This window comes from Neofelis nebulosa, chromosome 11, assembly GCF_028018385.1.
Source record: "Neofelis nebulosa isolate mNeoNeb1 chromosome 11, mNeoNeb1.pri, whole genome shotgun sequence".
Classification (NCBI taxonomy): domain Eukaryota; kingdom Metazoa; phylum Chordata; class Mammalia; order Carnivora; family Felidae; genus Neofelis; species Neofelis nebulosa.
The window spans coordinates 76244560-76264895 of NC_080792.1; the positions used below are offsets into that span (position 1 = coordinate 76244560).

A 20336-nucleotide genomic window follows, 5' to 3' on the forward strand; every position below is an offset into this window, starting at 1 on the left:
CCCCCCTCCCTGTTTTTATATTTTTTTTGCTTCCCTTCCCTTATGTTCATCTGTTTTGTATCTTAAATTCCACATATGAGTGAAGTCATACGGTATTTGTCTTTCTCTGACTGGCAAATTTCTCTTAGCATGATACACTCTAGTTCCATCCACATTGTTGCAAATAGCAAGATTTCATTCTTTTTGATCGCCAAGTAATACTTCATGTATGTATGTATGTATGTATGTATGTGTGTATATATATACACATGTATATATATGTTGTGTATACACACACACACACACACATATATCCATTGTTTATCCATTCATCTGTCAATGGACATTTGGGCTTTTTCCATACTTTGGCTGTTGTCGATAGTGCTGCTATAAACATTGGGGTGCACCTGTGTCCTTTGGATAAATACCTAGTAGTACAATTGTTGGGTTGTAGGGTAGTTCTATTTTTAATTTTTTGAGGAACCTTCATACTGTTTTCCAGAGTGGCTGCACCAGTTTGCATTCCCACCAGCAATGCAAAAGGTTCCTCTTTCTCCACATTAGGCTAGGAGATTTTTAATGGACAGAATAGGAAAAGTTTATTCACATGGTTTCAAATTCCACATTGCACCTAACTTTTAAGTAACCACCACTTACTACATTTTGGTATAGTATCAAGGAAAAAAGTCTCAGTTGTCTAAAAAGCCACAGTTATCTATTTTAATATCATTAAAACAATCTTTTCCAGCTACTACTATCTGTGAGGCTTGTTCTTTTTTATTTTGCAATAGACTGAATAGAGAAGAAATGAGAATCTAGCAGTCTTCTATTTTGTTTTAAGTTTATTTTTTGAGAGAGAGAACATGTGCATAAGCAAGTGGGGAAGGGCAGAGATGGGGAAGGAGAGAATCCCAAGCAGGCTCCACACTGTCAGCACGGAACCCAGCACAGGGCTCAATCCCATGACTGTGAGACTGAGACCATGACCTGAGCCAAAATCAAGGATGTTTAACTCACTGAGCCACCCAGGTGCCCCTAGCAGTCTTCTATTAAGTCAGCTATCAAAGAGATATGGAGAAGTGTAAAAACACTGCTGTTCTTCTTCCTTTTCCTTTTTTTTTTTTTTTTTTTTTTGGTTTTAGAAAAGAGCTGTTTTTCATAAAAATATGTCATATTGATAAGTCCTGGGTTTATTTTTATTTTTAGTTCGTTAAATATTTTAAATATGTCTTAGTTTAAATTTCCATTACGATAAATGTCAATAGATATAAGCCACATAAAGAAAAGCTCTTTGGGATCCTCAGTAATTTTTAAGAGTGAAAAGGGGCTCCAAGACCAAAAAGTTTGATAATCACTGTTACAGATTCTTTGTTAAACCTTCTGAGCATGAGACCCTGTGATACATCTGGAGGAAAAAAACTGTCGGAAGAGCCAAGTGGCTACCAAAATTTCCTAAGGTCTGACTTTGTTTTTGTCCACCTATAATCTTACTTGATAGTTTTATGACATGCACAAACTCTGCAACTGAATCTCATTACAGATGAAAACTTTTGTCAGCTCAGTGAATTAGAGCTGGCCAGAAATAAAGTGTAATTGATTTTTTTCAATGACTCATGATCCATCACACTGAGCATCTCAGAGACTCATGTTACTAATATGGGCCCAGGCTTTTTTTTTTTTTTTTTTTTTTTTTTCCTTTGTAGAAATCTATTTGGAGACTGTAGCAGATTTTGTTTGTTTTAAAGAGTATGAGCTTTGATTTCATTTCTTTGTATTTCAATGTCTATGCATGGCATATTAGATCCTGCTAGTACAGATAATCCATATGTACTGGTGAATTCCCATACTCTTCAAAGCAGGACAGAACCTTGAAATCCCCAGTTCTGAGTCAAGATATTTGGCCAGTCCACTTCCCATTTTACTGCTAATTGATTACTGATGTCCTCACCTTACACTTACTCAGATGAAAATGGATTCTGATGGTTACTTAACCTATTTAGTATAACCTGATATAAAAATTTTAATATCATTTCCTGGAATTTACCAAGCAAATGAGAATATTAGACTAGGTAATTTACTCAGCTCTATTGATAATGTCTTTTTAAAAACTGATACTTTTTAGTGCTTTTCAGTAGGGAGGGGAAAATGTTATTTGCTAGTATATGTGTAAAAACTCCCTGATTTCAATATTGTTTTCAGGCAAGAGGAAGAGCGAGGCCGGGTGTACAACTACATGAATGCTGTTGAGAGAGATTTGGCAGCCTTAAGGCAAGGGATGGGACTGAGTAGAAGGTCCTCAACTTCCTCTGAGCCAACCCCAACGGTAAAAACCCTCATCAAATCCTTCGACAGTGCATCGCAAGGTAATTTCTTATACCCTATGCCATGGGCAGGCAGTCATTATTCACTTACCATCAATTCTCTGGCCTGGTTTGATTTTCTTTACCATCCTACTCTCTAACTAAGCCTCATCAAATTTCATGTAGTATTAATGAGTTAGTCTTACAGTCAAGTGACTTTAGCAGGAGACTTAGGATCTGTTCAACTTCAGACATCTTGGTCTCAGACTTGGTCTTAAGATAGTCTTGGGATTTTGAGTGTCTTCTCTGTGCCTAAAATCTTCCGGATGTATGAATTCAGCTCTTTCCCTTCCTCTAAATTCCTATAAGTCTATAAATCCAAAAGCCTGCTTGACATTGACACTCAGGTATCTCCTACACATCTTCTGTCCAAAACCACACTCTTGTCCTTGAGCTTCAGTCTTTCCCCTTGTAACTGGCAGCACTGTTCTACCCAGTTAATTAAGCCAGAAATCCTCCTTCCTTAAATCCTTTTTCTTTCTCACCTCCATATGTCGGTCTAGCCTCTAGCAGACACATCTTTGTTCTGTCTACTTCTCTCCATCTCTAGCAGCACAATCAGCTGCTAGTACCAACCACCATATCTTCTAATTTCAGTTCTCTCCATTTCATTTCATGACAAAAAGATCTTTTTTTTGCTTAAACTCCTTTAGCTGCTTTATTATAGTTAGAATGAAATACAGATCCCCAGATGCCTACGTGGTCTGACCCTGCCTTCCTCTTGCCTCAGTTGGATCACTCTTCCCCTGCTCTCTATACTCCTGCCTCACTGGACTTCAGTCCAGAAATAAGTCAGGCTCCATGTCACATGGGCTCTTCTGTACCCAGAAGCTCATTCTTCCTACCTTCAGATGCCTGCCTCCTTTTCATCTCTCTAATCCTCAGCTCTGGGAAAGGGAAAAAGATGTAGTTTTTATGTTTGCTTATTTATTTTGAAAGAGAGAGTGAGCACAAGCAGGGGAAGGGGCAGAGGGAGGAGAGAGAAAGAAAATCCCAAGCAGGCTCTGCACTGTCAGCCTTAGCCTGATGCGGAGCTCCATCTCACAAACCATGAGAGCATGACCTGAGCTGAAATGAAGAGTTGGATGTTTAACTGACTGAGTCACCCATGCACCCCAGGGATGTAGTTTTTAAAAACAACTAAATGGGGGACACCTGGCCGGCTTAGTCAGTAGAGCATGTGACTCTTGATCTCAGGATTGTGAGTTTGAGCGCCACGTTGAGTGTGGAGATTACTTAAAATCTTAGGGCTCCTGGGTGGCTTAGTCAGTTAAGTGTCCAACTCCTGATATCTGCTCAGGTTGTGATTTTGAGGAGGTGAGATTGAGCCCCATGTCGGGCTCTGTGCTGAGCATGGAACCTGCTTGGGATTCTCTCTCTCCCTCTTTCTGCCCCTTTCCCACTCAATCACATGTGCTTGTGCTCTCTCTCTCTCTCTCTCTCTCTCTCTCTCTGTCTCTCTCAAAATAAGTAGACATTTAAAAAATAAGTAAAATCTCAAAAAAAAAACAACTAAATATAAGGTGTCGTAAAATTTATATTTTCTTCTAAAAATTCTTTAAACTTCATGATAGGCTTTATACTAATTCACTCTAATAATAGAGTTTCTATAATCTATGTTCTATGACTATACACAAATCAGTTTTCTTTGACTTAAAATCAGAGCAAAAGTCACTTGTATACTCACACACACTGTTGGTACAGATGTTTTGGAGGACAATATCTTCCAATTTAAAATGCCATATTCAGAGACCCTGAAGTTCTCATACATAATACTGGAACAAGTTTATAAAGATGCATAGATACAGCTATACACACAAAGTTTTCAATGTAGCGTTGTTTGAAAAAATGGAAAACCTGAAAATTGCTTATGTGCCCATTTAAAGGATTAAGTCAGTTATGACCCATTAGTACAGTAGAATACTGTGCATTTTTTAATAAGGATGAGGTCAATCTCGAAGTACTGATGTTAAAATATGCCTGCAATACTTTATAGTAAGTTGCAGACTAGTATTGTATAGCGTGATTTTGTTTTTTAAATACATAGATTTTTGCACTAAAAGTGCAGGAAGATGCACTTGGAACTCTTGTTAGTGGCTACCTCTGGGTAATATGATGGACTAAGATGAAAGAAAGACTTACAAAAATCTATTCTTCTAAAATGAAATAATAACGGAATGTCTACACTAAAAGTCATGCAGTTATTCAAAATATTGATGAAACGAGCTCTAATGCAAAAAGATGATAAATCTGCTTCTATACTGATCTTTTTGAAAAAGCAATATTATAGGGGCACCTGGGTGGCTCAGTCGGTTGAGCGTCTGACTTCGGCTCAGGTCATGATCTCGCAGTTCGTGAGTTCGAGCCCCCCGTTGGGCTCTGTGTTGACAGCTCAGAGCCTGGAGCCTGTTTCAGATTCTGTGTCTCCCTCTCTCTCTCTGCCCTCCCCCACCCCTCTCTCTCTCTCTCTCTCAAAAATAAATAAACATTAAAAAAAAAAAAGAAAAAGCAATGTTATAATAAAATATATCTAAGTGACTCAGCAGTTCCACTGCTTAATTATATGTGCAAAACAAGTTAACATAAGTATTCAGATAGTTGTACACAAGTGTTCACGGCAGCACTTTTCACAACAGCCAAAATGTAGAAACAACCCAGATGTCCATTAATCGATCAGTGGATGAACAGAATATGGTGTGTCCATCTGATGGAATATTATTCAGCTATAAGGAGGAATAAAAGAAGTACTGATACATACTACCATGTGGAAAACATGCTAAGTGAAAGCAGCCAGACACAAAAGACTTCAGGTTGTAAGATTCCATTTATAGGAAATAGGCAGAATAGGTAAATCCATAGAGACAGAAAGCAGTTTGGCAGTTGGCAGGGGCTCAGGTAGAGATCAATGGGAAGTGATTGCTTAATAGATACTGAGGTTCCTTTTAGGGTAATAAAGATGTTTTATAACTAGGTAGAAGTGATGATAGTTACACAATCTTGTAAATATACTAAATACCATTGAGCTATACATTTTAAAATTACTTTCTATTATGTGAATTTTATCTCCATAAAAAAAATGAATCTAAAAATAGCTGTTTAAGGGACGCCTGGGTGGCTAAGTCGGTTAAGCATCCAACTCTTGATTTTGGCTCAGGTCATGATCTCATTCATGGTTCATGAGATCAAGCCCCCACATTGGGCTCTGAGCTGACAGTGCAGAACCTGCCTGGGATATTCTCTCTCTCTCTCTCTCTCTCAACATAAATAAACTTAAAAGGAAATAGCAATTTATTTATTTATTTTTTTAATTTTTTTTTTTTTTTTTTAGCGTTTATTTATTTTTGAGACAGAGACAAAGCATGAACGGAGGAGGGTCAGAGAGAGGGAGACACAGAATCTGAAACAGGCTCCAGGCTCTGAGCTGTCAGCACAGAGCCCGACGCAGGGCTCAAACTCACAGACCGCGAGATCATGACCTGGGCCGAAGTCAGCCGCTTAACTGACTGAGCCACCCAGGCGCCCCAATAGCAATTTAAATATAAGTGCTTGGCTGCCTTAAAAGGTCCACAGTGATCTACAGTGATCTACTTCTTCATCTTTTCTCACTGTGTGATATGTCTGATTTCATTGGTTTGTCCTGTTTTGTATTTAATTTAACTTCAAATGAATAACCATTTTTATGCACCCTCTACCAGAATCTGTACCAAGCCCAAGTATCTAGAAGTGAGTAAATTATGAATCCTACTTTTGAAGAGTTTAGTTTAGAGAGGGAGACTGACATGCGAGTGAATAATTACACATCATGCATTAAATGCAGACCAGAAAATACTTGTGAAGTGATGAACTCCACAGGAGAACATGAGAAAAGATGAATAGGAGCCCAGCGTTCCTTTGTTTCTTGTTTTTGTTTTCCAGTGTTCCTTCGTTGAATGTGCATCCACTGTGGGTCAGGCTTCTCACCTGATGCCTTTATGGAAATACTCCTCTTGGGTTTTTTGAACTTGAATTTCATTGGCTTATGGAGCTCTTTAACTACAAAAGTTAATTAAATGGCAAAGATGAAATGACTGGCATAACCAGGGTTGAGAATCAATGCAAGGACTCTGAGGAACAGGCAGTCCACCTAGTGTCGGGAGAAGCACCACCTGCTAGGCACAACTGTGTCTGTGTTGTGGAGGTTAGACGTCAGGACGGTTTCCAGGGGAGCCAGAGCATTGGATAATTTGGGAACCTTTCAGGGGAGACCAGTTATGAAAGCGTCCACTGTACGGTGATACACTCAGTATTTGTTTGTTTTTGTAGTACCAAACCCTGCTGCAGCTGCAATTCCTCGAACGCCTCTGAGTCCAAGTCCTATGAAAACCCCTCCTGCAGCAGCTGTCTCCCCTATGCAGGTAAGTGTCCATGACCATGTAGGCTGTGAGGACCTCAGCACTTGAAAGTCCTCTTCAGAGTCATTTACAGTTACGTTAGGGGGGCAGTGACAACCTCATGAGGGATGTACTTGGAATTGTGAAATGTTGTAAGTATCCTTACATTGAGATAAATTATGTAAAGGTCAATTATGTTACTCTTCTGAAAGTCTCCAATAATAGCAGTAGCTAACAGGGGTTGAGTAATTGCTGTGTGTTCTACACTGTTCCAAATGCTTTATAATGTGAATACATTTAATCCTTAAAACAGCTCTATTGAGTATTTGGTACTGTTCTTACCCCTAGTTTTCACATATAGAAACTGAGGCCCAGAAAGGTTAAGCAGCTTGCTGAGGATCATATAATGAAGAAGTAATAGAACTGGGATTCGAACCTGGGCATGTGGCTCCAGAGACCATCTCTCTAAGTAGAAGCTGTAGTTGGCATGTCTGAGTCTCTACTGTATAACAAATCACTTCAAAGCTTAGTGGCTTAAGACAGCAGTTGTATTATTTTTCACATTTCAGTGTTGACCAGGCAGTTCTTTGCTGGTTTTGCGTGGGCTCACTTCTGCAGCTGCACTTAGCCGTAGGGTGGTCTGGGGCCTGGGTCACCAGGGATGGCTGGGTCACTCTCTCCATGTGGTCTTTCCTCTCAGGTTCCTTCATGGTGCAGTGTCTCAAACTCCATGAAGGTGAATGTGGAAGTTAGCAAAGCCCCTTAAGACCTAGTCTTGGAACTTGGACAGTGTCACTTCTGTCCCATTCTTTTGGTCCAGCCAAGTCATAAAGCTAGCACAGATTCAGAGTGGGAGGGTTCTGCACAAGGCATGAATTCAGAAAAGTGTGGTTCATTGTGGGCCATTTTATATCACAAGGGCATTGCTAGCACAAGGGCATTGCTAATCCATTGTAGACAAGTCTCCAAAGTTGCTCTTCGACCACTGTGGAAATGCAGACCAGAAGCAAGGCAGATGGCTATTGCTCTGTAGTGCCCAAGAGGCCCTCTCACTGTGCTCTTGTTGGTTAGCCACTTTTGGAAAGAATGGCTCTGGTGGAGTTTTTCCACTTAGGTGAGAGTAGCCAAAGAAAAAATGGCCTTCAACCTAGTACCCTGTGATACAGGGTAGCCTTGGCCATAGGGTTTGGGAGCATTTTATTTGTGAGTGGAGACTTTTGTTCTGTGTTAACTATTATTGGCCATGTATTTTGCTAATGAATACTTTTTTTTTTTTTTTTTTTTAATTTTTTCCTGTGTGACGTTTAGGGTAAAAGTGCACTCCTGCATTTGTAATGCTGCAAGTTAGTGGCTCTGTATTTGCATGTATATAGAAGGTGTTATGCTCTTAATTTACAAGAAGGGAAGGGAATTCCATATCCCATCTATAGATGTAATGCTTTTTTTTTTTTTAATGTTTGTTTATTTTTGAGAGAAAGACAGAGTGCAATCAGGGGAGGGGCAGACACACACACACACACACACACACACACACACGCAGAATCTGAAGCAGGCTCCAGGCTTTGAGCTATCAGCACAGCCCAGTGTGGGGCTCAAACTCACAAACTGCGAGATCATGACCTGAGCCAAAGTTGAACGCTTAACCGACTGAGCCAGCAAGGTGCCCAGATTTAATGCTCTTTATGTGCTCTCTGTTAATCACACTTTTTCTAAAGACCTCAAGATACAAATAAAAGCAAAATAAAGGTGCAAAATATAAACTTCAAATAAGGTGAAGTTTCTTTAAATGGTATGTGTCAGTTGAAATTTAATGTACAAAGCATGACTTTGTAAAGATAGGAGGTAAAAGATCTCTGTAAGTTGAAAAAGTTAATAATTACAAGTCCCATTTAGTAGCTTTGTAGTCCTTGGTTATTTATAGTTAGCACAGTGCTTCTCAAACCTAATTGTGCATGAAAATCATAGATTCCTGGGCCTCATCCTAGTGAATGAGAATCTCTATGGAATAGGGCCCAAGATTGGCATTGTTAGTTTTCAAAACTCTCTGAGTGGGAATTCTTCTAGCTGTGCAGGAGTGGCGGCCAGATTGCTCTGCCACCCCAAGCAACATGAGCACTGGACAAATTATAGGAAGCAGTTATATTCAGACACATACAACAGGCAGTACAAGACTGTGATCCATGAGTACAAGTTAATAAAAGTCCTGCTGGGTCCACACATGTCCTGTAGGGAGGTTTCAGATGGTGGTACAGGGGAGATGAATCCAGATACAGCTGGGAAGGGGGAACTAGTTGGGTCTGAAGAGACCCAGATCAGCATTCAGGAAGAATGAGAGAGCTAGAATTTGCAAGGCAGAGGACCTGGGAGAAGGGAGCTACACAGAGGAAGGGTCTAGAACTCTGCAGAGGCATCCCTGTGAGTCTTTGCTTAAATGCCAGTCACAGGGTGAATTCTCACAAGGCTGCATGAACAATTTTCAGGAAATAGAGTTACCAGGGAGCTGTCAAGCAAACACTTCCCATAGTTCACACAGGGCAGGGAATCGTTTGAGTTGTCACTGGTCACCATGGAGAAATCTTGCAATACTTGGAACATTCGTTAGAGACCCCTAAGGGGCACACCATGAAGTAGAACTAAATAGCAGCTCTTGAGTAAACACTATGCTAGACCTACCTTAAAAGACCTTAAAAACAAAGCTCAAAAAGACCTAGGAGATCCATGAGTAACTGGGGTACTCAACCTCTCAAATACTTCTCAGTGACTTTCACCTCCTGGTAGTCACACTCTTATGGAACCATGTTGGCTGGACTTCCTGACTCACTTCTGATGAATAGAGTGTGGCAAAAGGCATGGGATGTCACTTACAAGGTAAGTTTATAAAAAGATTAGCTATGTCTTGAGGACCCCTCTTGCTAACTCTTAGATCTAGTCACTCCAGTGAATAATTTAAAATTGAAATACTGGGGCACCAGGGTGACTCAATGGGTTAAGTGTCTGACTTAGACCGGGGTCATGATCTCACAGTTCATGAGTTTGAGCCCCACGTCGGGCTCTATGCTGACAGCTCGGAGCCTGGAGCCCGCTTCGGATTCTGTGTCTCCCTCTCTCTTTGCCCCTCCCCCTGCTCGCACTCTGTCTCTCTCTCTCAAAAATAAATAAACATTAAAAATTTTTTTTAATTGGAATACTTAGCAATACATTTAACAAAATACTGTGCAAGATCTGTACAGTGGAAAGTATAAAACATTGCTGAGAGAAATTAAGTAATAAATGGAGAGATATATTCATGGATTGGAAGACTCGTTGTTATTATCTTATAGTTCTCCCTTACGTTGATCTGTAGATTCAGCACAATCCCAATGACAGTCCTGCATGCTATTTTGTAGAAATTGATAATAAAAATTTAAATTTATATGGAAATTCAAAGGACCCTGAATATCCAGAGCATCTGGGGGATAAAAAAGGAAACAAATTTGGAGGACTTATACTACCTGATTACAACACTTACAGTAATCAAGACAGTGTGGTACCAACCTAGTTTGTTTATTTATTCATTTTTACAAAGTCTTTATTAAGCTGGTAAACTCCCCATCCCACAAATAGCTAGAGTACCAGAAGTTGCAATTACTGACGTAAGTTTAAACATAGACAAGAGATCAGCAGAATAGATAGAAAATCCAGCAATAGGTCAGTTGATTTTCAACAAAGGTGCCCAGGTAATTCAATGGAGAGGGATAGCCTTCCCAACAAAGGATTCTGGAACAGCTAGAATCAACATGGGGAAAGAAGAACCACAACCATTACCTCAAGGCATGTATAAAAACTGAAACTGGGGCTCCTGGGTGGATAAGTTGGTTAAGTGTCGGACTTTTGATTTCAGCTTAGGTCATGCTCTCACAGTTTATGAGTTTGAACCCCGCATCGGGCTCTGTGCTGACAGTGCAGAGCCTGCTTGGGATTCTGTTTCTCTCCCTCTCTCTCTGCCCTTCCCCCATGTTCTCTCTTTCTCTCTCAAAATAAACTTAAAAAGAAAAAAAAAAACAAAACCTGAAATTAACTGTAGACCTAAATGTACATGGTAAAGGTACAAAACTTCTAAATGAAAACGTTAGAGAAAATCATCCTGACTTTGGAGAAGGCCAGGATTTCTTATTTAGGACACAAAAAGAATGAATTATAAAATAAAAGTAATAAATTGGGCATCAAAATTTGAAACTGCTCTGAGAGATAATTAAGAAATGAAAGACTGGAGGGGCGCCTGGGTGGCTCAGTCAGTTGAGTGTCTGACTTCAGCTCGGGTCATGATCTCACAGTTCGTGAGTTTGAGCCCCACATTGGCCTCTGTGCTGACAGCTTAGAGCCTGGAGCCCACTTCTAATTCTGTATCTGTATCTCTCTCTCTCTCTCTCTCTCTCTCTCTCTCTCTCTCTCTCTCTCCCTCTCTCTGCTCCTTCCCTGCTCATGCTCTGTCTCTCTCCTTCAAAAACAAAACAAAACAAAACAAAAAAATTAAGAGATGAAAGACTGGGGAGAATATGATTGCAATACATTTATCTGTCAAAACACTTGTATTCCAAGATGTATTTGTCTTCTTGATCGAAGACAAACCAGTAAATAGCAGACAAAAGATTTTAATGTTTAGTTATTTATTTTTGAGAGAGAGAGAGAGAGCGCCAGAGAGAGGGAAGAGGAGGGGCAGAGAGAGAATCCAAAGCAGGGTCTGTGCTCGAACTCACAAACTGCGAGACCACAACCTGAGCCAAAGACCGATGCTTAACCAACTGAGCCACCCAGGTGCCCTGCAGACAAAAGATTTTAAAAGTCCCTTCCTAAGAGAAGATACACAAATGGCCAGTAAACACATGAGAAGATGTCCAACACCATTAGTCACTGGGAGGTAAAAATTAAATTTACAATAAGATCCCATTATGTACCCTTTCAGATGGCTAAAATTAAAAGACCATATCAACTGTTGATAAGGATGTGAAGTTGAGCCGTGCATACTTTTCTCCTGGGAATATGAAATAAGTAGTTTGATGCTCACTAGATGAAAAAAAAAGACTGGGGAAATAAGCATGACAGAAAGGACAGAGATGTAAACACCATGAACTGTATGAAAATAAGTAGTTTGGTGGTATTTGAGCATTACCTAGAGATGGCAGGAGATGAAGCAGAGGAGAGAGGGTATAAGATCAGAGATGGGGAAGCCAGTGGGAAGCCACTGCAGTGGTGCTGGATCAAGATGACGGGTTGTACTGGGGCAGTTGTAGTAGGAGCACATTTCATATTTAGCTGATTGGTATGTAATATTTAAGAATTTTCTTTAAACAAAATAATGAGATCACACTCAAAATACCAGGGGTCAGTGATGTGGGGAGGGAAAGTATGACTGTACAAAAGTCATGGGAGGCATCCTTGTGGCGATGCAAATGTTCTCGATCTTGTGTGTATCAATGTCAGTATCCTGGTTGTGATATTATACTGTACATGTTACCATTGGGGTAAACAGTAATGGGCACATGGGATATTTCTGTGAATTTTTAAAATAGTGTATTGATTGCATTATATGCCTGTAAGTGTGTGTATGGTTAGTCTTATTATAATCATGTGGAAAGAATTATGCAAATTCATAACTAAATATTTACTCTCTACAACATTGACTTTATTTGTGAGTCCCAGCTCTAGATTTAAGCTAACTTTGATACCGTTTATCTTATGATTTCAGAGACATTCTATAAGTGGGCCAATCTCTGCATCCAAACCCTTGACAGCGCTGTCAGATAAGAGACCAAACTATGGGGAGATCCCCGTTCAAGGTATATCTGTCACAGTCTTTCACTTTCGCTATTCATTTTTTATTCTTTAGACTTTTTTGGCTAAATAAATTTTGATTTTCTTTGTTCTTGACATTATTTCAACTGATCTGGTATATATCTTTATCAGAAGTTTACTAATTAGGGGCGCCTGGGTGGCGCAGTCGGTTAAGCGTCCGACTTCAGCCAGGTCACAATCTCGCGGTCCGTGAGTTCGAGCCCCGCGTCAGGCTCTGGGCTGATGGCTCGGAGCCTGGAGCCTGTTTCCGATTCTGTGTCTCCCTCTCTCTCTGCCCCTGCCCCGTTCATGCTTTGTCTCTCTCTGTCCCAAAAATAAATAAAAAACGTTGAAAAAAAAAAAAAAAAAAAAAAAAAAGAAGTTTACTAATTATATGTCTTAGTTATAGATGGGGAGATTAGTTATTAATAAATGCATCTTGGAAGACAGCTCTCTCGTAGCATTACAGTAGGCAGTGGAGGGTCCACACCATTACTGGACACTTTGTTTTCATAGTTCTTGATGGGGTACGTACTGCCCTCTGCATTTTATAGCTACTAAAAATGAGGTTTCAGAAAGTTAAATAATTTAATACAGGTTAACATAGTTCATGAATAGTGGACCCAGGCAGCCTGACCAAAAAGCCCATTCTTTCAACCTCTGTATTCTGTATTACTGTCCACAAGAGGAAACTGAGACTCTGAGACATGAGGTCCAGATAAGGTCCATTCCTTTGTCAACTGGTAAGGGGTTTGCCCATTTTCACACAGCTTGTGGTAGAGCCAGTACCAGAACCCACATCTCCTGCCTTTGGAAGTGAGAGCTCCTTCTCTTACCTACACTGCCTCTTCCTGTGTGGTGCTGAAGTGCACTGGAGAAATGGTTTCTGGCATTGGGGTTGGTGCTGTGAGATGCAGATGTTGGACTTCTTTTGCGGTAGGCATGGATGTGCTCAGGGGTGTACATCCCTCAGGAGCCTGGAGCTCTTCTCACTGATGCATGCTGGACACCTCCATGTGTTTGTCTGCACATTTTCTTGGTTGTGGCAGGTAGCTTCTAAGCGTGAGACTACAAAGTTTCAGCAGTTTTGGGGAGGAAATAAGCAGACTTGAGAGAATTAACCCTTTAAAGAACCAGAGGATGCTCTATGGACTCCATGGAGCACCTGGTGCAGGAGGCATTCCTTTTGGCAATGGAACTGGCCCTTTGCAGCCAGTCTTGAATGTTCAGGTGAACTGGTTGTGCCCATATTTAGGGACAATGGAACACAAGATGGTGCTGCTGCTCCCTTCCCTGTACAAAGGCTTGCCTTCTACCCCTGGTTCTTTGCCCTGGTGCCTTCATCAATCATGACTTGAGGGCTTTTCTCCTCTCAGAAGGTCCTTTTGTTAATGGAAAAAAGAGTAGAAGGTATCAAGCCTCTGTCTACATCTTGACCATGTTCTCACCCTTCCCTCCCAGATGAATTCATTAAGGATTATGTATGTGTAGAGTGCATATATCATCGGCCTTGTGTGTCCTGGCCATTGACTTCTTTGAGGCTGTCTTCTCATCTGTGAATTGGAAATAATCCCAAACTTCTTAAATCTCTCTCTTCCCGGGCTCTTAAATCCACTCTCCATCTTTCACCCTTACCATTCCACCGAGGTTGCTTCTGTCAAGGTTGTCAGTGATGTTGTGGTTCTAACCTCTCAGTCCTCATCTGCTGTGGACTGTAGGCAGCATGTGGCCCTGTTGAGCACTCCCTTTTCTGGGAAGTTCTTTTTGCTTTCTGTGATGCCCATTCCTGTGTCTTCTCCCTCCCTCCCAGGCTGTTCATCCATCTCCTGTGCTTGCTCCCCCTCCATGACCTGTCAGTGGTGGTGTGCCTCCGAGCTCAGTCCCTGGGCCTCTCTTCTCTCTCTGTACTCACGCTGTTACTATATTCTTTTTCATGGCTTTAACTGTTATTTGTCAAATGGATATCTCCAGTCTGTTTCTCTCCCCTAACTCTAGACTCATCTATCCACTTGCCTATTCAGTATCTCCGTTTTGATACTGAATGCTCTCAGACTGAGTGTGTCCAGTACAAGATTCTCACATTTCCTAAACTTGTTCTACCTGTAGTCTGTCTTCTCCATCTCAGTTAATGGCAGTTTTATTGGAGTCATCCTTAACCCCCTTCTTTATCTTAGACCCCATATGTGAGAACTGTGTGGCTCTTTTTTTTTTTCATGATCAAATCCATTTTTTAATTGGAGTATAACTGACATATAACATTGTATTTGTTTCAAGTATACAACACAATGATTCGGTATTTGTATACCTTACAGAATGATCACCACAATAAGTCTAGTTACTAGATACCATCTGTCACCATTACAAAGTTACAAAACTGTTTCATTCTTTAGGAAGCTCCATTGGCTCTGCATCCAGACTCGGAGCATTGCTCTTCCCTCTACCACCATCTCCCTGGTCAAGCCACCATCATTTCTCACATGGGTTCTGGCAAAAAGATTCTTAATCCCCCTCACAGTCTATTCTTAACCCTTCAGCCAGCGTAATCTTGAAAAATAGAAATTGTAACACGTCATTCTACTCAAAACCTTCCCCTAGCTCCCCATTTCTCTCAGAAGAAAAGCTAGAGTTCTCTTAGTGGTCTCTAGGCCCTCCCAGTGTGGCCTTGGTTGCCTCTCTGGCCTTCCCACATTTCTCTCTCAGTCACTCTGCTCAGCCACATGGACTTCCTTGTGCTCCCTGGGCACTCAGGCACACTCTTGACTGAGGAGCCTTGGGCTGGCGTGTCTGCTGCTGGAGTGCTCTGCTGTGTGTCCAGACTGCCCACTCTTGCCTTCCTTCAATGCAGGTGAGGTGTTCTAGTCTCATCTCAGCTGGACCCTGCATGCCATACTTAAAATTATAAACCACACTCTCCTTCACATGCCCTTTCCAAGACCCCTCTTCCCTTTAAAAAATTTTAACTTAGTACTTATCCCTTCGGGCAGGCTACATAGTTGACTTATCTGTAACTTTTATTGTCTGCCTCCTCCCTAAACCGGGAGGTCCGTGATTTCAAGGATTTATGTCTGTTTGGTTCACTGAGGTATCTCAGCACTTGTTACAAAGTACTGGGCTCTTGATAATAAATTGTAAAATGAGTGAATGAAGTTAAAGCCTGTAAAAGGCTTAGCATAGATTTTAGTCCACAGTAAATGCCCACTGTTAAATTTTATTACTATTATGTGTGAACTTAATAGCACAAGTGGCTGAGAAGGATGGCTCTTTATTGTCTGAGTACAAGATTTTAGTTCATTGCAAGGCAACCAAGGTCTCTAGAATTTTGCTTAGCTGCTGGCAGGTGGTTGTGAGAAAGCATCACTACGCGTTATGTTTTGGGCATCTATAAGCTGCAGGCACTAAGGACAAAAATAGAAGCCAAGGGTTCAGGAGCACTCCCACTCAGCTGCCTGTTGCATGTGCCCTAGTTCTATCAGTAAAGTCTGCAGTCAGTGCCAAGTTCAATTGGAGCCAGGAGCCACGATACCACAGCCTTTGAGAATATGTATAAAATAACCCTGGGCCAGTGACAGGCCTATGGGAGAGACCCCTATCTTTAGAGCCTTGAGGTGATCCTTGGACACCAGAAAAAACCGAGTCCCCATGTCACAGTTGGAGAAAGATGGGGATGCCCCATGCTCCAATGAGAAGTGACTCAGGGCCTTCCAAACTTCTGAAGGCCATGCTGAAGCCGACCATGGGAGCCTTCTCCCCTTTCAGCAGCTACCTTCCCAGGCTCTTCTTGATTGGCTCGCAACTAGGCAAGGTTTACTGGGGAAAGCCAGCACCTGCAGTGTTTCTTGAACTTAACCTGTTGACAAGACTTACTTGAGTCATTTTGTAAAATAGGGAATCCTGGGCCTCACCTCAGATCTACTGCCATATACTCTCTAGGAAAGGGAGCTTGGAAACTTCATTTTCATAAGCACCCCAAGTAATTCTGGGAAAGGACAAATTGGGGAAATTGGGCAAAGAATATTATTTAGTTTTTCCTATTAACTTGGCTTTTGTGGGTACAGAATGGGGGTGTGGAAGGTTGGTGGGCCAAGGTTATTGACACAGACTAAATGTGTTAAATGTCTCCAGGGCTCTGCTGAATGCAACATTTCCCTGGTTCTCCTCATTTTATTACCTGGTAAGGTATCAAATGATAATGCTATTGGATATGGGGGTATGTGGTCAGTCTGTGTTAATTCAGGTCTCCTTCTCCACTTTAGACTGTGCTTCATGGGGCTTAGCTGAAACAGCGCAAATACAAGAGAGAGTGGGCAACATACCTAGGTGAATTTTTTTTTTTAATGTTTATTTTTGAGAGAGAGAACACAAGCAGGGGATGGGCAGAGAGAGAGAGGGGAACAGAGGGTCTGAAGTGGGCTCCCATGCTGATATTGAGCCTGATGAGGGGCTCGAACTCACGAGCCCGCGAGATCATGACCTGAGCTAAAGTCAGAAACTCAACTGACTGAGCCCCCAGGCACCCCTTTACTTAGGTGAATTTTATTTGAGAATTTGTTGATAGTGTGATCTTTTATTTTAAACAGTCATTAGAGAAAGAAACCACGTATAAAACGAAGAACAACTAGGGGGCTTGGGTGGCTCAGTTGGTTAAGCATCCGACTCTTGACTTCAGCTCAGGTCATTATCTCATGGTTTGTGGGATTCAGCCCTGTGTTGGGCTCCACACTGACAGCACAGAGCCTGCTTGGGATTCTCTTTCCCTTGTTCTCTGCCCCTCCCCTGCTCACTCTTTCTCTCATTCTCTCTCAAAATAAACTTAAAAAAAAAACCAGCAACTAAGAACAACCAAGTGATTCTTGGTCATTAAAAGCTACCATGGTTATCCAAACTGTGATAAGAGAGTAGGATTTCTAGGCTCTCTCTTGAAGCACTTTTCTTCCTTGATGGTTTCTTTTATTATGACATAAATTAAAGAACAATGTATAATTTTCATTTTGAAAATTTCAGTGGCTTCATTACCAAAATTTTAAAAGATGCTGCCTCTTGTTCTACTACACTTAAGTTAGAGAATTTGGTGTTTTTGTCAGTTAAGCGTATTATAACAGGTATAGGGGTTTTGTGTTTGCTCTATTTTAGCATCATGCTTGTGTGTCAGTTGCAGAAAAATGTTTCAGTCGAGAAATCTTATCATAAATGGACTAATCAAATGCTGTTTGGTTGGTAATGTTGGTTAGGGTCATGATTGTGCCCCCTCAGTGACTCTTTGTAGATAGGATATGAGTTAGTGTTTATGGCCTAGTAAGCAGGAAAGGATAGATCTGCTAACCAGATACATGCATACAGGTGGTTGAAAAGGTGTTTACTGTCCCCACTTGCACAGTGATCTTACAAGGTCCAGAGTGTTAAGCAAAAGACCTCAGCTGGATGTTGCAGATGGTTGGGGAACCTAGGTTTGCTTAGTATCGGGGTGACCTGGTGAGTGTCCTGTGTCATGGCTCAGATATTTGGTATCTGTGAAAGTTGATTAATCCAAGTGTAGTTATGTTCTGTAAAGAAATTCATACTTTATGAAAAAAAATTTTATTTTAGAGCAAGTGTGAGTGAGTGGTGGGGGGAATGGAGGGAGAGAGGGAGGGGGAGAGAGAGAGAGAGAGAGAGAGAGAGAAAGAGAGAGAGAGAGAATGAGTGAGTCAGAGTCTTAAGCAGACTCCATGCTTAGTGCAGAGCCTGCCACAGGGCTTGATCCTGACCTGAGATCATGACCTGAGCCAAGATCAAGAGTTGGACAGTCAAACCAACTAAGCCACCCAGGTGCTCCAAAGAAATTCATACTCTTTTTTTCTTTTTCTTTTTTTTAATGTTTATTTATTTTGAGGGGGAGAGAGAGAGAGAGAGTGCATGTGCACACACAAGCCGGGGAGGGGCAGAGAGAGAGGGAGACAGAAAACCCCAAGCAGGCTCCATGTTGACAGCACATAGCCCCACGTGGGGCTCGATCCCACCACTGTGAGACCATGACCTAAGCTGAAATCGAGAGTTAGATGCTTACCCGACTGAGCCATCCAGGCGCCCCAAGAAATTCATACTCTTATCATCTGTTTAAATTGTATTACTTGAATCTAGAGATGTAAAAAAGTTTCAAAACACAGTATTTTGAAAACATTGATTTATGGTAAGGGTGCATATAATAAATGTGATACAAAGGAGGTTTTACTAGAAAGCCAAATCTTTGTTAAAAGTTATAGTCTCTTTTAAGTTAATATAAGTAAAAGCAAAAGAGCTTTCTGTTTACAGTTTCACAGTAATTTTCATTCTTCAGAAGATAGATCTAAATCAGATTCTGGATCTGATCCAGCCCTAGATCCAGCTCTAGCAGCACAATTCCTAGGGAAAATTCAAATAGACATACTACTACACTACCCTCTTTTATTTATAGTCTAGTGAGTATCTACCTATTCACTTTGAAACATTCCCCTTCTCCGCCCCTGCCCTTTCCTTCTTTTTCTCTGTAGTTCTTGGTATTTGTCTTGATAAACCAGAGTATCTAGGCTCATATTTTTTTCCCAACATACTATTATGAAAAATTTTAAACATACAGAAAAGTTGGAAGAAATTACATAGTGGAAACCCACATCTTACTATCTAGATGCTATAGCATTTTGCTGTGTTCACTTTATCACATTTATCCATCCCTCTATCCATCTTTTTTTTAATGCTTTTTTTTTTAATGCTTTTCAAGGTAAGTTGCAGTCGGTACACTTGAGCATGCATTGCAATATTTATTTATGGTGTTCTCTCAGCCTTTAAACTCTTGAGATAAGCCTTACAGAAGAGTTGGAAAAATATTACAGAACTCTCTTACACTCTTTCCCCAGCTTCCCTTATGTGAGCATCCTATACAACCATAGGGCAGTTATCAAAAATAAGAAATCTGTATCATTAAAATATTATGAACTAAACTACAGACTTTGGATTTCACCAGTTTTTCCACTGCTGCCCATTTTTTATTCTAGGGTCAAATCCCGGGCCCCACTTTAAGACTTAGTTGTCTTACCTCCTAAAGTCTCCACCAGTTTATCAGTCTTTCTCTTTCATGACTTTGAAGAATACTAACCAGTGAACTTTTTAGAATATCTCTCAGTATGGGTTTGTGTGGTATTTCCTTCTGATGGGGTTGAGGTTATGTACTGTCGGGAAAGCACCCCGACAGAGGTGAGGTGCCCTTCTCAGGGTATCATCATATCAGGGGCACGTAAGGTCAGTACATCTTACTACTGGCGGTGTTGGCCATGACCACTTGGTTAAGATGGTTGTCTGCTGGTAATTAATAAATATCCTGTTCCTGTTTAAACTTTCTTTCACTGCTTTTAGCATCTGTTTGTGTATTTTGCCTGCAGTAATTATTACTGTGGTGTTCTATACCATGATTTTGTTTTCTTTCTTTCTGTAAGGAATTATTTATATTATTATACCTATTGTTCTATTTATAACAGTTATTTGTATTAGTATAGACTCATGGGCATTTATTTTATTCTTTGGGTTGTAATCTCTTACTGTTATTTCTTTTGTTAAATTATTTCAACTTGGGAGCCACTGGGAACTCTTTCACATTGATTCCTTGTTCTTTTGACACAGCCCCCCTCCCCTCAAAAGCACTTTCTTACTTTTGGGCACCAAGTGATCCAGACTTGTTCTTTTTCCTCTACTAGCTCTGGAATTAACCACTTCTCCAAGGATCCCTGCTTACTTTTATTAGAGAATAGTATTTGAAAACAAGATCTGGGTGCTGGCTTTTTGCTCATTGAGGTTTCAATGCCTCCTG

The 20336-nt window shown here is 40.9% G+C and overlaps 1 protein-coding gene across 3 annotated transcripts in view; it reads left to right on the forward strand.

The window, feature by feature from the left end:
- The window catches only part of SPECC1L (sperm antigen with calponin homology and coiled-coil domains 1 like), a 142592-nt gene that overhangs the window by 73498 nt on the left and 48758 nt on the right, over positions 1-20336 (forward strand). For all 3 annotated transcript variants that reach the window (XM_058690955.1, XM_058690953.1, XM_058690954.1), the window contains 3 exons: positions 2179-2342; positions 6642-6733; positions 12435-12525. In XM_058690955.1, coding sequence (XP_058546938.1) covers positions 2179-2342; positions 6642-6733; positions 12435-12525 — 347 coding nt within the window. The remainder of the gene's footprint in view (positions 1-2178; positions 2343-6641; positions 6734-12434; positions 12526-20336) is intronic.